Source organism: Rhamphochromis longiceps, linkage group LG22, assembly GCF_057381845.1.
Source record: "Rhamphochromis longiceps isolate RC_006_pf linkage group LG22, R_longiceps_female_GT1.1, whole genome shotgun sequence".
NCBI lineage: Eukaryota > Metazoa > Chordata > Actinopteri > Cichliformes > Cichlidae > Rhamphochromis > Rhamphochromis longiceps.
The window spans coordinates 37,544,722-37,559,699 of NC_140577.1; the positions used below are offsets into that span (position 1 = coordinate 37,544,722).

Below are 14,978 nucleotides of genomic sequence, written 5' to 3' on the forward strand. Positions count from 1 at the left end.
CTTTGCGGAGGGCTTTCTTATAAAGCAGCAAACTATTTCTCCAGACTAAATGATGATCCTCTAGATTTGTGACACGCCATTTCCTCTCCAGATTACGAGTCATCTGCTTTAGGCTACGTGTTTGAGAATTATACCACGGAGTCAGGTACTTCTGATTAGAGACCTTAGTTTTCACAGGAGCTACAGTATCCAGAGTCATACGCAGTGAGGAGGTGAAATTATTAACAAGATAATCGACCTCTGTTGGAGTAGCGTTCAGATAGCTGCTCTGCTCTGTGTTGGTACAGGGCAGTTTCTATTCCATATGTTAAAACCCCAATTCCAATGAAGTTGGGAAATTGTGTAGATGTCAAGGTCAGACGGTGCCCCGACCGTCGACCTGTGTGTGTGTGTGTTTGTTCTCCTCTCTCTTGCTCTATTTTTCTCTCCGGCTCTGCTGCGATTGTTACGCAGTCGCGTAGCAACAGGAGACCTCCGACCCGGAAGTGCTGCCGCTCTGAGCTGTCCCACCTGTGACTGATTCCTCGCCAGTTGCTGCCAATCATCCACCGTCGTTGGCAGAGCTATTTAATGGTGTGGCTGAGTGACAGACAGCGCTGGAGTTCATCTTCCGGCGCCCCCCGTGTGCGGCAGCCTGTTACAGCAGCTCTGCTCATTCTGAGTTTCTTTCTTTCTTATCTTTTTCTTCTCGTAACTTTTTATAACTAACGTATTAGTAATTAGACTCTGCAACCATGTTTTGTGCTAGTTCTGGTCGTTTTTCTTAGTTTTTTTCAAATTTTTTCACCCGTGTCTGGGGATCCAGAGCAGCGATCCTTTGTTTACAGTAAGGATCAGCTGTTAGTGCTGCAGCGGTACTGCCGGCGGACAGACCCGACATTCCCAGCGAGCTGAGGAGGAAAAGATGGGGGTGTCGTGCTGGGAAGGAGCGCCGTCGCCCGAGAAGGAGACGTTATCGACCATCTCTTCCTTCTGTAATTATTGGAAACGTAAGATCTTTGCCCAATAAGATGGATGGGCTCACGTCGCTAACCTGGTCACAGAGGGTGTACCGGCAATGTAGCATCATGATGCTAACGGAGTCGTGGCTAACACCGCTAACTCCGGACACGAGCGTGACACTACCGGGATTCCAGATGCTGCGAGCGGACAGGACGAGAGAGAGCGGTAAGAGGAAAGGGGGGGGACTGACAGTGTTTGTGAATGACAGATGGTGTAACCCGGGCACATCACTGTGAAAGAACAACTTTGCAGCAGGGACATTGAGCTGTTAGCCGTTAGCATGTGTCCGTACTACCTGCCCCGGGAATTCTCGCATGTTATCGCAATAACAGCATATGTCCCCCTCTCTCGGCCAACGCGGATGCAGCCTGTGACTCTCTCCACTCTGTGGTCAGCAGACTGCAAACACAATCTCCGAGAGCCCTTCTCATAATATTAGGGGATTTTAATCATGCCTCATTGGACTCCACACTGCCCACCTTCACCCAGTATGTGACCTGCCCAACCAGAGACAATAAAACACTGGACTTACTGTATGCCAATGCAGAAGAGGCATACAGTTCATCACCTCTCCCTCCCCTGGGCAGATCTGATCACAACCTGGTGCACCTTGTCCCTGTGTATGAGCCCTTAGTGCGCAGGGAGCCACCAGCCACCCGCACAGTGCAGAGATGGTTGGAGGAGAGCGAGGAGGCTCTTAAGGATTGTTTTGAGTCGACTGTGTGGGAGGTGATCTGTGACGACCACGGAGAGGACATCGACAGCCTTACTACATGCCTTACTGACTATATTAATTTCTGTGTGGATAACACCGTACCTACCAGGACTGTACGGTGTTTCTCCAACAACAAACCTTGGATTACCCCAGAAATTAAAGCTGTCCTCAAGCAGAAGAGGAGGGCCTTCAAATCCAAAGACAAAGAGGAGTTGAAAAGGGTGCAGAGAGAGCTGAGGGGACTGATAAGGAATGGGAAGGACAGCTACAGCTGTCAAGCTAATCAAGTTCGCAGATGACACCACCGTCATTGGGCTCATCTCTGACGGGGATGAGTCTGCCTACAGGAGGGAGGTTGAACGTCTGGTGTCCTGGTGCAGCCACAACAACCTGGTGCTGAATGCCCAGAAGACAGTGGAGATTATTGTGGACTTCAGGAAGCACACAGCCCCACTCCCCCCCATCATCCTGACTGACACCCCCATCACCTCTGTGGACTCATTCCGCTTCCTGGGTACCACCATCACCCAGGACCTGAAGTGGGAGCCCACCATCACCTCCGTCATCAAGAAAGCCCAGCAGAGGATGTACTTCCTGAGGCAGCTGAAGAAATTCAACCTGCCAACACGGACGATGATGCAATTCTACACTGCAATCATCGAGTCCATCCTCACCTCCTCCATCACCGTGTGGTACGCTGGAGCCACTATCAGGGACAAACAGAGACTGCAGCGTGTTGTGCGCTCTGCTGAGAAGGTGATTGGCTGCACACTCCCATCTCTGCAGGACCTGTACACCTCCAGGACACTGCGGCGTGCAGCCCGGATCTCAGCTGACCCTTCTCACCCTGGACACAGTCTGTTTGACCTGCTCCCCTCAGGCAGGAGGCTCCGGTCCATTCGCACCAGAACCTCTCGCCACAAGAACAGTTTCTTCCCCTCTGCTGTTGGACACATGAACAATAACCACATGACTGTCCCCGCCACTCACACATGACCCTACGCTGTGTCACTGCATCATTTCATGTCTGGCACTGATCACCACCTGCACTCATGTATATATCCTTCTACGTAGCACTCTTAATTCTTATTCTCATGTATATATCTCATGTATATCTCATGCACATATCTTTCTTTCTACATAGCACTTTAATTCTTATTGCTTGCACTGAAGCACCGCAGCAAATTCCTAATGTTGTAAACCTCAACATCTGGCAATAAACCCATTCTGATTCTGATTCTGATTCTGATTCTGATTCTACAGGCAAAAGATGGAGAACCAGCTTCAGCAAAACAACGTTGGTGAAGTCTGGAGAGGCCTCAGAACCATCTCAGGCCACAAACATCAGAACTCTGCCTGGGAGGGATGTGAGGTGGGCAAATGAACTGAATCATTTCTTCAACAGATTTGATTCAGCCATGAGACAGTCTCCAACATCAGACTCACCCACCCCCACTGCTGCTGTTCCACCTCTGACACCTCAGACACTTCACACCTCCTCTACTCACCCTGCTCACTCCTCCCCACCCCCAACAACAGCATCCAATACACACTCAACACAAGGCTCCAGCCTGTCTCTCTCAACCACCCAGGTTAGGAGGGAACTGAGGAGGATTAAAGCCAAGAAGGCAGCGGGCCAAGAAGGCAGCGGGCCAAGAAGGCAGCGGGCCCAGATGGCATCGGCTCGAGGGAGGTCAGGTCCTGCGCGGACCAACTGTGTGGGGTGATGGAGCACCTCTTCAACCTGAGCCTGAGGCTGGGAAGAGTCCCACAGCTCTGGAAAACCTCCTGTGTTGTACCAGTGCCAAAGACTTCACGCCCCAAGGACCTCAACAGCTACAGGCCGGTGGCTCTGACATCCCACCTGATGAAGACCCTGGAGCGGCTGGTCCTGGCTCAGCTTCGGCGCCTGGTGAGCTCATCACTGGACCCACTTCAGTTTGCCTACCAGCCTGGCATTGGAGCGGATGATGCCGTCATTCACCTCCTACATTGTTCCCTCGCTCACCTGGAGACTGCTGGGAGCACTGTGAGAATCATGTTCTTTGATTTCTCCAGTGCCTTCAACACTATTCTTCCCTCGGTTCTGAAGGACAAGCTGGAGAACTCTGGAGTGGACCACCACCTCACTACCTGGATTCTGGACTACCTCACCGACCGACCACAGTATGTGAGGACTCAGGGCTGTGTGTCAGACAGGGTCGTCTGCAGTACGGGGGCCCCACAGGGAACGGTTCTGGCTCCGTTCCTCTTCACCATCTACACTGCAGACTTCTCCCACAACTCCACCCAGTGCTTCCTGCAGAAGTTCTCTGATGACTCTGCAATAGTCGGCCTCATCACTGATGGGGACGACAAGGAGCACAGAGGACTGACTCAAGACTTTGTGGACTGGTGCCAGCTGAACTACCTCCAGATCAACGCCAGTAAAACCAAGGAGCTGGTGGTAGACTTCCGCAGGCACAAGCATTCTCCACTGCAACCACTGAACATCCAAGGTATGGACATTGAAGCTTGGGGACATTGAGATGGGAGTCTGCAGCCAATCACCTTCTCAGCAGAGCGCACAACACGCTGCAGTCTCTGTTTGTCCCTGATAGTGGCTCCAGCGTACCACACAGTGATGGAGGAGGTGAGGATGGACTCGATGATTGCAGTGTAGAATTGCATCATCGCCCGTGTTGGCAGGTTGAATTTCTTCAGCTGCCTCAGGAAGTACATCCTCTGCTGGGCTTTCTTAATGACGGAGGTGATGGTGGGCTCCCACTTCAGGTCCTGGGTAATGGTGGTACCCAGGAAGCGGAATGAGTCCACAGAGGTGATGGGGGTGTCAGTCAGGATGATGGGGGGGAGTGGGGCTGTGTGCTTCCTGAAGTCCACAATAATCTCCACTGTCTTCTGGGCATTCAGCACCAGGTTGTTGTGGCTGCACCAGGACACCAGACGTTCAACCTCCCTCCTGTAGGCAGACTCATCCCCGTCCGAGATGAGTCCAATAACGGTGGTGTCATCTGCAAACTTGATTAGCTTGACAGACTGGTGGGTGGAGGTGCAGCAGTTGGTGTACAGGGAGAAGAGCAGAGGAGAAAGAACACAGCCCTGAGGGGAGCCGGTGCTGATGGTCCGGGAGTCCGAGACATTCTTTCCCAGCCTCACATGCTGCTTCCTGTCCGTCAGGAAGTCAGTGATCCACCGGCAGATGGGATCAGGCACATTCATCTGGGAAAGCTTGCCTCGGAGATGGTCTGGAAGGATGGTGTTGAAGGCAGAGCTGAAGTCCACAAACAGGATCCTGGCGTAGGTTCCTGGCGAGTCCAGATGCTGCAGGATGAAGTGTAGGGCCATGTTGATGGCGTCATCTACAGACCTGTTGGCTCTATATGCAAACTGCAGGGGGTCCAGGAGGGGGGCCGTGAGGGTCTTGAGATAGGAGAGAACCAGGCGCTCAAATGACTTCATGACCACAGATGTCAGAGCCACGGGTCTGTAGTCATTTAGTCCAGTGATCCTAGGTTTCTTGGGGACAGGGATTATGGTAGAGGACTTGAAGCAGGCAGGCACATGACATGCCTGCAGTGAGGAGTTGAAAATGCCAGAAAACACTGGGGCCAGCTCGTTTGCACAGTGTCTGAGGGTGGCAGGAGACACATTGTCTGGGCCGGGAGCTTTTCGAGCATTCAGACTCTTAAACTGCTTCCTCACACCTGCTTCATGAATATGAAGAGTTGTGGTGGGAGGAGGTGGTGTGAAATCCTCTTTTGTGTGGGGTGATGAGGGGGGTGTTGTAGGTGAAGTGTTTGAAGGTGGTGTTGGCTCTATGGAGGGGGGAGAGGTGGGGGAATGAGTGTCCAAAGTGTCTCTATTGTTGGGGCCGTTGGAGGTGTGAAGGCTGCCTGATGGCTCGTCAAAACGGCAGTAAAAGTCGTTGAGGGTGTTGGCCAAGAGCAAGTCATCAGTGGAGTGGGGGGTTTTAGGCTTGTAGTTGGTGATATTCCTAAAACCTTTCCACACAGAGGCCGAGTCATTCTCTGAGATCTGCTGCTGCATCTTCTCAGAGTGCTGATGTTTAGCAATGTCCACTTCTTTAGTGAACCTGTGCTTGGCCTCTTTGTAGCAGTCCCTGTCTCCGCTTCTGAACGCCTTTCTCTTTTCCAGCCACAGCTTTTTGAGTTTAGGAGTAAACCAGGGTTTGTCATTGTTATAACTCACCCTGGTGCGTGATGGCACAATGCTGTCCTCACAGAAGTGGATATAGGAGGTGACAGTGTCCGTAAACTCGTCCAAGCTGTTAGAAGCAGCCTTCATTGTGTCCCAGTCTGTAGACTCCAAACACGTGCGAAGCTCCTCCACAGCCTCGTTGCTCCACAGTTTTTTGGTCCTCACGACAGGTTTGGAGAGCTTCAGCCTCTGTCTGTACGCGGGGATCAGGTGGATCATGACGTGGTCAGAAAGTCCGAGTGAAGCGCGGGGCACCGCACGATAGGCCCCGCTGATCGTGCTGTAACAGTGGTCTAATGTCCTCTCCTCTCTGGTCGGGCATTTAATATACTGCTTGTATTTGGGAAGCTCATGGCTCAGATTGGCTTTGTTAAAGTCCCCAAGAGCAATGATGAGAGAGTCCGGGAATGTCCGCTCCATGTGCAGTATCTGCTCCGTGAGTGCGCACTGAGCTGCCTGCGCATCCGCATCTGGCGGGATGTAAACAGCGGCCAGGATGAATGAAGCAAACTCCCGCGGAGAGTAAAACGGTTTGCAGTGAATAAAATCATCCCTGTTGGACGACATCTCCCACCCCATGCAGCAGACTGTGACAGCACTGAGCAGCTCCTTCAGTGGGAGACTGCGGCACCCACGGTGTGGGATGGAGAGATTTCACAGGTCTTTCCTCCCCACTGCTGTCAGACTCCACAATAAAGACTTTAACTGATCAAACACACACATCCACACATGTGCAATAAGACTAATGTGCAATAATCTTTTCTGGCATCGTTGTATTTTTACTCAGTTGTATATAGCATTCGTATTCTATTTTTATCTTATTGTATAGTTTATTCTATTTTATTCTACTGTATATAGTTGTCACAGTCCTGGGTCCCCTGACCCAGCGTTTTTAGTTCCTTGTGATGTTTGTATTATTGTACTTGTGTGAGTTATTCTATGGTTTCTAGTTTCGATCCCTTGCCCTTCATGTTTCTCTGTGTCCCGTCTGTTCTGTGTAGTCTGTGTCTGCATGTTTGAGTTCCCCTCTGTGTCTCTCGGTTCTTAGAGTCCTCTGCCTTATGGTTTATGTCTCTGTGTTTCTTAGTTGCTGTCTCCACTGTGTCAAGTTCGCGTCTCTGTGTGATACTTCCTGTTTTACTTTGATGGTCCGTGTCTTATGTGAATGTGTCCTGCTTTGCTTGTCTCGTCAGTCCTGATTTCTCCCAGCTGTGCTCTCCTTCTTTGTCTCATTCCCCTCGTTACTTCCCAGTGTATTTAAACCCTGTGTTTCTCTGAGTCAGTGTCGCGTCGTCCCTCATGCTGTGTGGATCTCCCTTTGTCTCTCTGTGGGTTTAGTTTGCTTTGTATGACTTTCTCCTGCCAGCAAATAAAGCTGAGTTCTTTGTGTTTAAACCTCGTGCCTGAGTGCCTGCATTTTGGGTCCAACTCCTGCCTGCCGCACAGCGATTCATGACAATAGTATTTTATTTTATTCTATTCTGTACAGTTGTGTACTGTATTTATTCTTATTGTATTCTAATTTTTGCTTCATAACTTTGCACTGTCCACTTCCTGCTGTGACAAAACAAATTTCCCACGTGTGGGACTAATCAAGGTTATCTTATCTTATCTTATCTTATTGCACCAAGCCTGGTAGTGACTCGAGCTCAGCGAGTGAAAAGAAAGTGTTCGATAGCGGAGGGAGGCTAATCGTGTCTGTTTTGCCTTTTCCCAGGACGCGAACGAGACGGTGAGACGGAAGGGGAGACTTCACTGATTCACGGGAGTTTTGTGGACACACGAGGGGAGACGGGGAGAGGAGCACTGAAGGGACTTGCACTGTGGATAACTGTGGATTGGCTTCACTGTAAATAAAGACACCGTTCAACTTTAACGAGAGGTCCGCGTCTGGGTTCACTAACTCACCACCCTTAACAGGAAAACGTAAATAAAACTAGAATACAATGATTTGCAAATCCTTTTCAACCTATATTCAATTGAATACACTACAAATACAAGATATAGGACATGACATTCATGATTTCAAAAGAGAATTTGCAATATGGACTTGTCAGGATGCTCCTTTTATACTCAATCATGATCATGTTTCCAATTAATCTGTTCACCTGTGGAATGTTCAAAACAGGTGTTTTTTGAACATTCCTTAACTTTCTCAGTCTTTTGCTTAAAACAAGATCTAGAGTGTGATTAAAGTGGTGGGTGGGTTCTTTTACATTTTAAGAGAAGCCAATTGAGTCTAATAACAGATTAAATGCTGTGTTGAGGCTGTCATTTTTAGCATCTACATGGATGTTAAAATCACCCACAATAATTATTTTATCTGAGCTCAGAACTAAATCAGATAAGAAGTCTGAGAAATCAGACAGAAACTCTGTAAGGCCCAGGTGGACGATAGATGATAACAAGTAAGACTGGTTTCTGAGTTTCACAGCTGGGGTGGACGAGGCTAAGCATCAGGCTTATCCATCCAACCATCCATCCATCAGTCTATCTTCCTCCACTTATCCAGGGCCGGGTCAAGTGGGCAGCAGCCTAAGCAGAGAAGCAAAGACCTCCCTCTCCCCATCCACCTCTTCTTGCTGATCAGGTGAGTGGGACTTTTCATTACATTTTTTCACTTTCTCTGGAGTTGCAGACAGTACCTAAGATATGGAAACATGCTGTCATCGTTCCAGCTGCTAACGGCAGTTCCCCTAAGGTACTGAATGATTTTAGGCCAGTGGCTCTGACTTTTTTAGTGATGAAATCCTTTAATGAGATATTTATTAAGGAGATTTTAATGCAGGTTAAACATCACCTTGACCCCTTCCTGTTTGCATGTAGGACAGGACGAGGTGTGGAGGATGCTGTTGTCACACTCCTTTTTCTTGTATAAGCATTTTAAGGGCCCTAACACTCATGGAAGATTATTATTTGTTGACTTTTCTTCTGCATTCAACACAATTCAGTCCTCCTTACTTGCTGATAGGTGTTATAATCACTTTAAGCTTGTTACTAGTCTGATCAGTTGGGTGCTAGACTTTGTGACTAATAGGTCACAATGCGTGACGTTGAACAGTCTTTTTTCTTATGTGCGCTACTCTTCAAGTGGATTTCCCCAGGGTTGCTGTCTCTCTGCTGTCTCTGTCTCTATTGTATATAGTATTTTATTCTATTTTGTATACTATGCTATTCTGTTTTATCTTATTCTTTTCTATTGTTTGTTTTCTACATTTTTTTACTGCTCTTAACTTGTACTTTCAGGGAAGTATTGTCTTATGTAATATCTAATCTGAAATGTTTTCCTTGTTTTACAGACGTTTTATTGAATCTGTTAAGTCTTTCTGTATTGCTGCTTGGTTTGGTAACATGACTCTGAAGAAAAAGAATCGGTTGGGACTTTTGCTAAAAACTGCCAGCAAAATCTCAAGGCATTAGCAAGATGGGCTTTTGGCCATTTATAACCAGCATGTGCTGAGGAAGGCTCATTTTATTGTTAATTGTTAAAGTACTGAATAGAACTGAGAGTGCAGCTGCTCGCCAGGAGACTGGTTCCAGAACCCAACTATATCTAGCCGGTAACTCTCAACTTCACGCACTAACTCTGGCTCCGTCCCCACCAGAGAGGAGACTTTCTACGTCCAATTGCTAAGTCTTGGTAGCTGGGGATCGGTCCACCAGGCCCACCACTACTGGCCGCCAACTGACACACATTACAGATAACCCCTACGGCGCCTCCTGTGAGTGGTGGGCCTATCAGGCTTTCAAATGAATTAAAACTGTCTTTGTCTTTGGTTGATTGGCTGCTGCAATTCCCTCGGCAATTACGCAGTGATGTACTAACAGAGACTTGGAGGAGAGAGACCTAATATTTAATAATCCACATTTCACTGTTTTACTCTTTGGTTCAGATGTGGATACTGTATTGTTCTTTCTTTGTGATTGTTTATGTTTAAGTTGTTTGTTGCTGGTTTTTAGTTTGTTTTTTGTCTTTTTGGAAGCTGACACAGTCTCTATGGAGATGTTTTTTGGGGGGGTAGCAGGAGGAGAGAAGCTGCAGAGAGGCGTGTAAGACTGCAACTCTGCTTCCTGGTCCCAACTCTGGATAGTCATATTTTGGGGGGTTTAATAAATTTGTCCATATTTCTAGAAATGAGAGCTGCTCCATCCAAAGTGGGATGGATGCCGTCTCTCCTAACAAGACCAGGTTTCCTCCAGAAGGTTTGCCAATTATCTATGAAGCCCACATCGTTTCTGGGACACCACTCAGACAGCCAGCAATTTAAGGAGAACATGCGGCTAAACATGTCACTCCTGGCTTTTCTCTTTCTCTGCTATTGCTCTTCATGTAGTTAGCCTTTACTTGGCAGTTTCTAAGGTCTCAGATGTTCCAGGTAGTGGCAGCTTGTTGTGCTTCTTAGGGACCCTCCCTTTCTAAATCCCACCTTTCTGTAGCTTAGACAGTTGGCTAACTTCCCTCCAAGCTATCCTGATCTTGGCCTCTGTTCTCCTTCTCCATAGTGGGTACTTCTCCCTGTGCCTGTTAGTCTTATAGCCAAGCATCTCTTGGATCAGTGCTGCCATGGTGTAGATCAGCTGGTTTGTTTCAGTGATGGTTGTAGTAGGGTTCTTCTGTAACGCTATATTCACATATTCTAGTAGACCTTTAGAGGGTACTTTTTATAGTCTTGGTAATCAGCCACAGAGAAACCAGGTTTCAAGCTTAGCCATGAGCTCTATTTCAGGTCAGCTGCTCTCACATTCAACGCCTTCGGTGCACCAGTTGTTCTTGGAGGTGGATACCCAATGAAGGAGGGTGGGGATGATGAAATCTCTCCTCTGACCGGACATGCTGGCTCCCCTTTGCATTTCGGTTGTACCTCATCAGTCTCTTGTTGTGATAGTGGTTCGTTCTTCCGAATGTTGGAAGACTGAGTTACCAGTTGTTTCACTGTCAGTCTAGAGGTATTGAAGATTCCAAAGGTCCAACATCCTCTTCATCTAACTCCTTCTGCTGAGGTTACTTGCGTACAGTTCAGAGAACAGTTCCCTGTTCTCGTCTCTTGCCTACTTATGGCTTGTTGTTCCAGTAGCCCACTTCTTATTAGTGTCCTGGTTCCTCAACACTTTCCTAGTCGAAGCAATGCTCGAGCTGGTAAGGCTTCAGTTATGTATTTTTTTGCACATAGTACGAGAAAGGCTTGGGTGGCATGGGTCTCCTAGCCTGGGGACACTTGCTGGATCCACACCCTGCTCTGGATTCAAATCCCAACTAGTTTTCCCACTATGCTATCCAGGTGATATCAGCGTGGCTCAGATTGATTAAATGACTCTTCACTTTCCTCCTGTTTTTATGGTAAATATCATGGTCAGCAGTGACACGCGTTCATATTTCTGTTCCTCAAGATTAAAATGGAGCCTCTGCTCTTTATTAACCCAATGCCATGGTGCGTCTGGGCATCGGAGCTCCATTGATGATGACTCGTTTTTTCTAGTCATGCATGCACTTAACACAGCATTAACTAACTAGAGCTGAACCTGCTTGCGGCAATTGGCCTCTTGTCTCAGTGTGTTTTAATCCCTGTGTGTCTATGAAGTCTGTAGATTTTGGTTTCTTTATCATCTTCTTGACTTTTAAACTCTAGATTATGAAACAGGCCTAAATAAAGATTTGCTTTTTGCCTGCGAGTCTGTGTTTGAGTCTTCACCGGGTGTTTAACAAATGTGATCTGTTCAAACTGTTACAGAGAGCCTGTGAAAGTCAAAGATGTTTCTTCATTTCACAGCTGTGAGGTGCATGCAGTATTACAGACATGTACATGATCCACAGGCATTTTTACAAATGTGTACATTCAAACCTTCAAACACACAATTTATTAAAAACTACCATTATCGTACACGGACCACTGTTAGGAAAAAAGTATGATGTCACTGGTAGAACACATCACAGTTTGCAGATCTCTTACATGGTCAGCTGAGGTCCATTATTGAAATATGGAGGTCTTTCTTTGGACCAGTCACTCCTCAAAGACACACAGCTGGATACTGGAGACTGTGACCTCTGGCCTCTACAAACACAAACACATGACATTCATATATCAATCTATCCACATAAATTACTGATTAATCACTGGTTACAATTTTTCAGGTAACTCTAAAAACTACACAGAACAAACTAGATAATGTGATGGTTTCTGCCAGTGACAGTAATCTCAGATTAGATTACAAACAGCTGCAGAGCCGTTTACAGGAAAACAAGGAGCATATGATTTTGTGTCATTCTGTCTGCACATGTTAGTACAGAAAACACTATTTACACATTTAAAATGTCATCTCATATTTGACCTCTGACCTCTCCTTCAATTTCAATTCAATTCAGTTTCATTTATACAGCATTAAGTCACAACAACAGTTCCCTGAAGGCGCTTTATAGGCAGACCCTACAATAATAGATACAGAGAAAAACCCAGCAATCATATGACCCCCTGTGAGCAAGCATTTTGGTGACAGTGGGAAGGAAAAACTCCCTTTTAACAGGAAGAAACCTCCGGCAGAACCAGGCTCGGGGGGCATGTGAGAGGAGAAGGACAGGATAAAGGATAAAGACATGCTGTGGAAGAGAGGCAGAGATGAATAATAACTAATGATTAAACACAGAGAGGTGTGTGAACACGGAGAGGGAAGAAGAGATCAAGAGGTCACAGATTGATCTGGAGGTCAACCTGATAATAATACTATAGAGCTGTTTAAAACTCTGTTCCTTACTGCCAACATACAGACCTGTACGGATATACAGGGATTCTAATTACCACCTTACTCTGACCTCTGACCTCTTCCTCAAGGTCAAATCAGGTGCTGATGGTTCTGAGTTTGGGCATGTTTGGGTTTTGTATGTATGTTGTTGGATCATCATGTCTGCATCATGTCGTCTTCTTGTTATAGTGTTTTATTTACATCCCTGTGGTGATTCTGTGTTGTTAGCTCCCTGTTTGCTTAGCTGATAGGTTGGATTCCTGTTCCTGTCTTCTGTCTGTCTGTCAAGTTTACAAGTCTCAGTCTGGCTCTCAGTGTCAGTCATTTCCTGTGTTATTTTGACATTCTCTCTTCCTGTGTGCACTGTGTTCAGTTATACTTCCCCTGACTCATTAGTTTCAGCTCTGTTCCCAACCGTTCCCTCATCTGTCTGTGTCATGGAGCGGCTGTGTGCAGGCAGAGAAAGGACAGATACACAGAGGTGAAGACACAAGGGGAAATCTAATAACCAAAAAGCTAAACATAACAACCTAGGGACTATAGACTGTCACTGTTAATAGACTGTTCCTCCTCGTGATACTTTCTTTCTGATGGTTTGGTCCTGGCTGGTGTTTTCTTATTTTTGCACGTTCAGTAATAAAGCTATGTATGAGCTTTTTCCATCATGTTTCCTGAGCCTTGAATTTGGGTCCTTCTCTGCCACACATGCTGACATGATCATGAAGCCAGCAGACTCGATTCTCTTGGATTACAGGAAGGATTTCAACACAGTCAGAATAATAGTTTCCTTACATTGTTGGTGCAGCTTCATTACTGAAGACTGGAGGAAGTATTTCTTTGGACCAGTCACTCCTCACAGACACACAGCTGGATACTGGAGACTGTGACCTTTTACCTCTGCAAACACAAACATCAATTACTGATCTGTTCTATCTGACAGCCATATGATCAGCTGATCACTCTGTGATATTGTGGCTGCCTCATAACGCTGACAGGTCAGCCAATAATCAGCCAGTTTAACATCTGTTGGTCCTTTATCTGTCTGATGTGAATGAACTCAGTTTCTTCTCAGCTCTTCTCTCTTATTCTGCTGCATTGACTTCACTTAAGCTTCCCACATAGCAAAATTGAATCTGGCCCACACAATGTACTTATACATGGCCCACATACCGAAAGAATGAAGGCCCTTTGGCGGCCCAGATCTGGTTTGGCTGAGGTATTCCACACATTGGCCAGCACAAAGCCAGTTGCAGACACACTGGTGGTCAAGTGCTGGCCCGTGTGTGGAATACCTCAGACAAACCTAATGTCAGCCTAATGTGTACCTTAATCAAGCCATGTAATAACAATAAGTGCCAGAACATAATAGTGCAAAAGTAACATGATGAAACTCTGTTCAGACAGTGAATGGACTGATTCTTATATAGTGCTTTTCTACTCTAATGGATTACTCAAAGTGCTCTTTACAACATGCCACATTTGCCCAATCACACACTTTCTCTTAACTGAGTGCTTCCTAACTACATTCACACTCTTGACATGCAGACTGGAGGAGCCAGGGATCGAACCACTAAACATTCCGATCAGTAAGTGACCTGCTCTACCTCCTGAGGTACAGCCACCCAGTGGTAAACATGAGTAAACCGTTAGTAGGTTTTGGATAAAGTGCAAAGTCACAAACCTGTCAAACCTGCATTTGAAACGTTGGTTAACATAGCAGCATAGTACTGCAACATGGCATTTGCGTCTTCTAACTAGAAAATAGGAACATAAACAGTGCATCATTGCCAGACCTGGCCCACATCTGGTTGACATACACTCTGCCATAACACCGGTCAGTCAGAAGTGCCAGCTTGATGCCGGGCATCAAGCTGAGCCTAAAATCAAACAGTTTTAACCAATCACAGATCAATGATTCTCTCATGGTTATGTTTAAATGACTAATAAAGTTAGTAGTGTTCTTACATTATTGCTGCAGGTCCACGACGGTAATGTGGAGGTGTTTGTGTAACCCCGTCACTCCTCACAGACATACAGCTGGATGCTGCAGATGCTGCTCTGTCCTCTTCCTCCATCTTCTTGGAGTTAGTCTGAGAGGTAAACACAGACACTCAGAGGTGCTGTTGTACTGGAAGCATCACACTGACGGGTGTCTAATGTTGGAGCTTTGGCCCTAAAGTCCAAACCAGTTATTTTAGAGGCTCAAAGTCTTTAGAAAAACACCAAAACCATCACATTATTTAATAAGTACATGATCAGGTTGATGAAGGAACTCAGTGTGTTTGGGATCATCATACTGGTGAGGAGC

The 14,978-nt window shown here is 46.7% G+C and overlaps 1 protein-coding gene across 1 annotated transcript in view; it reads right to left on the reverse strand.

The window, feature by feature from the left end:
- LOC146644493 (stonustoxin subunit alpha-like) overlaps positions 1-14,745 on the reverse strand; it is a 231,698-nt gene extending 216,953 nt beyond the window's left edge. Inside the window, exons 1-3 of the mRNA XM_085396003.1 lie at positions 14,636-14,745; positions 13,463-13,567; positions 11,884-11,985 (exon numbers count right to left, since the gene is read on the reverse strand). Coding sequence (XP_085252129.1) covers positions 11,884-11,985; positions 13,463-13,567; positions 14,636-14,745 — 317 coding nt within the window. The remainder of the gene's footprint in view (positions 1-11,883; positions 11,986-13,462; positions 13,568-14,635) is intronic.
- Positions 14,746-14,978: the final 233 nt, after the last annotated feature.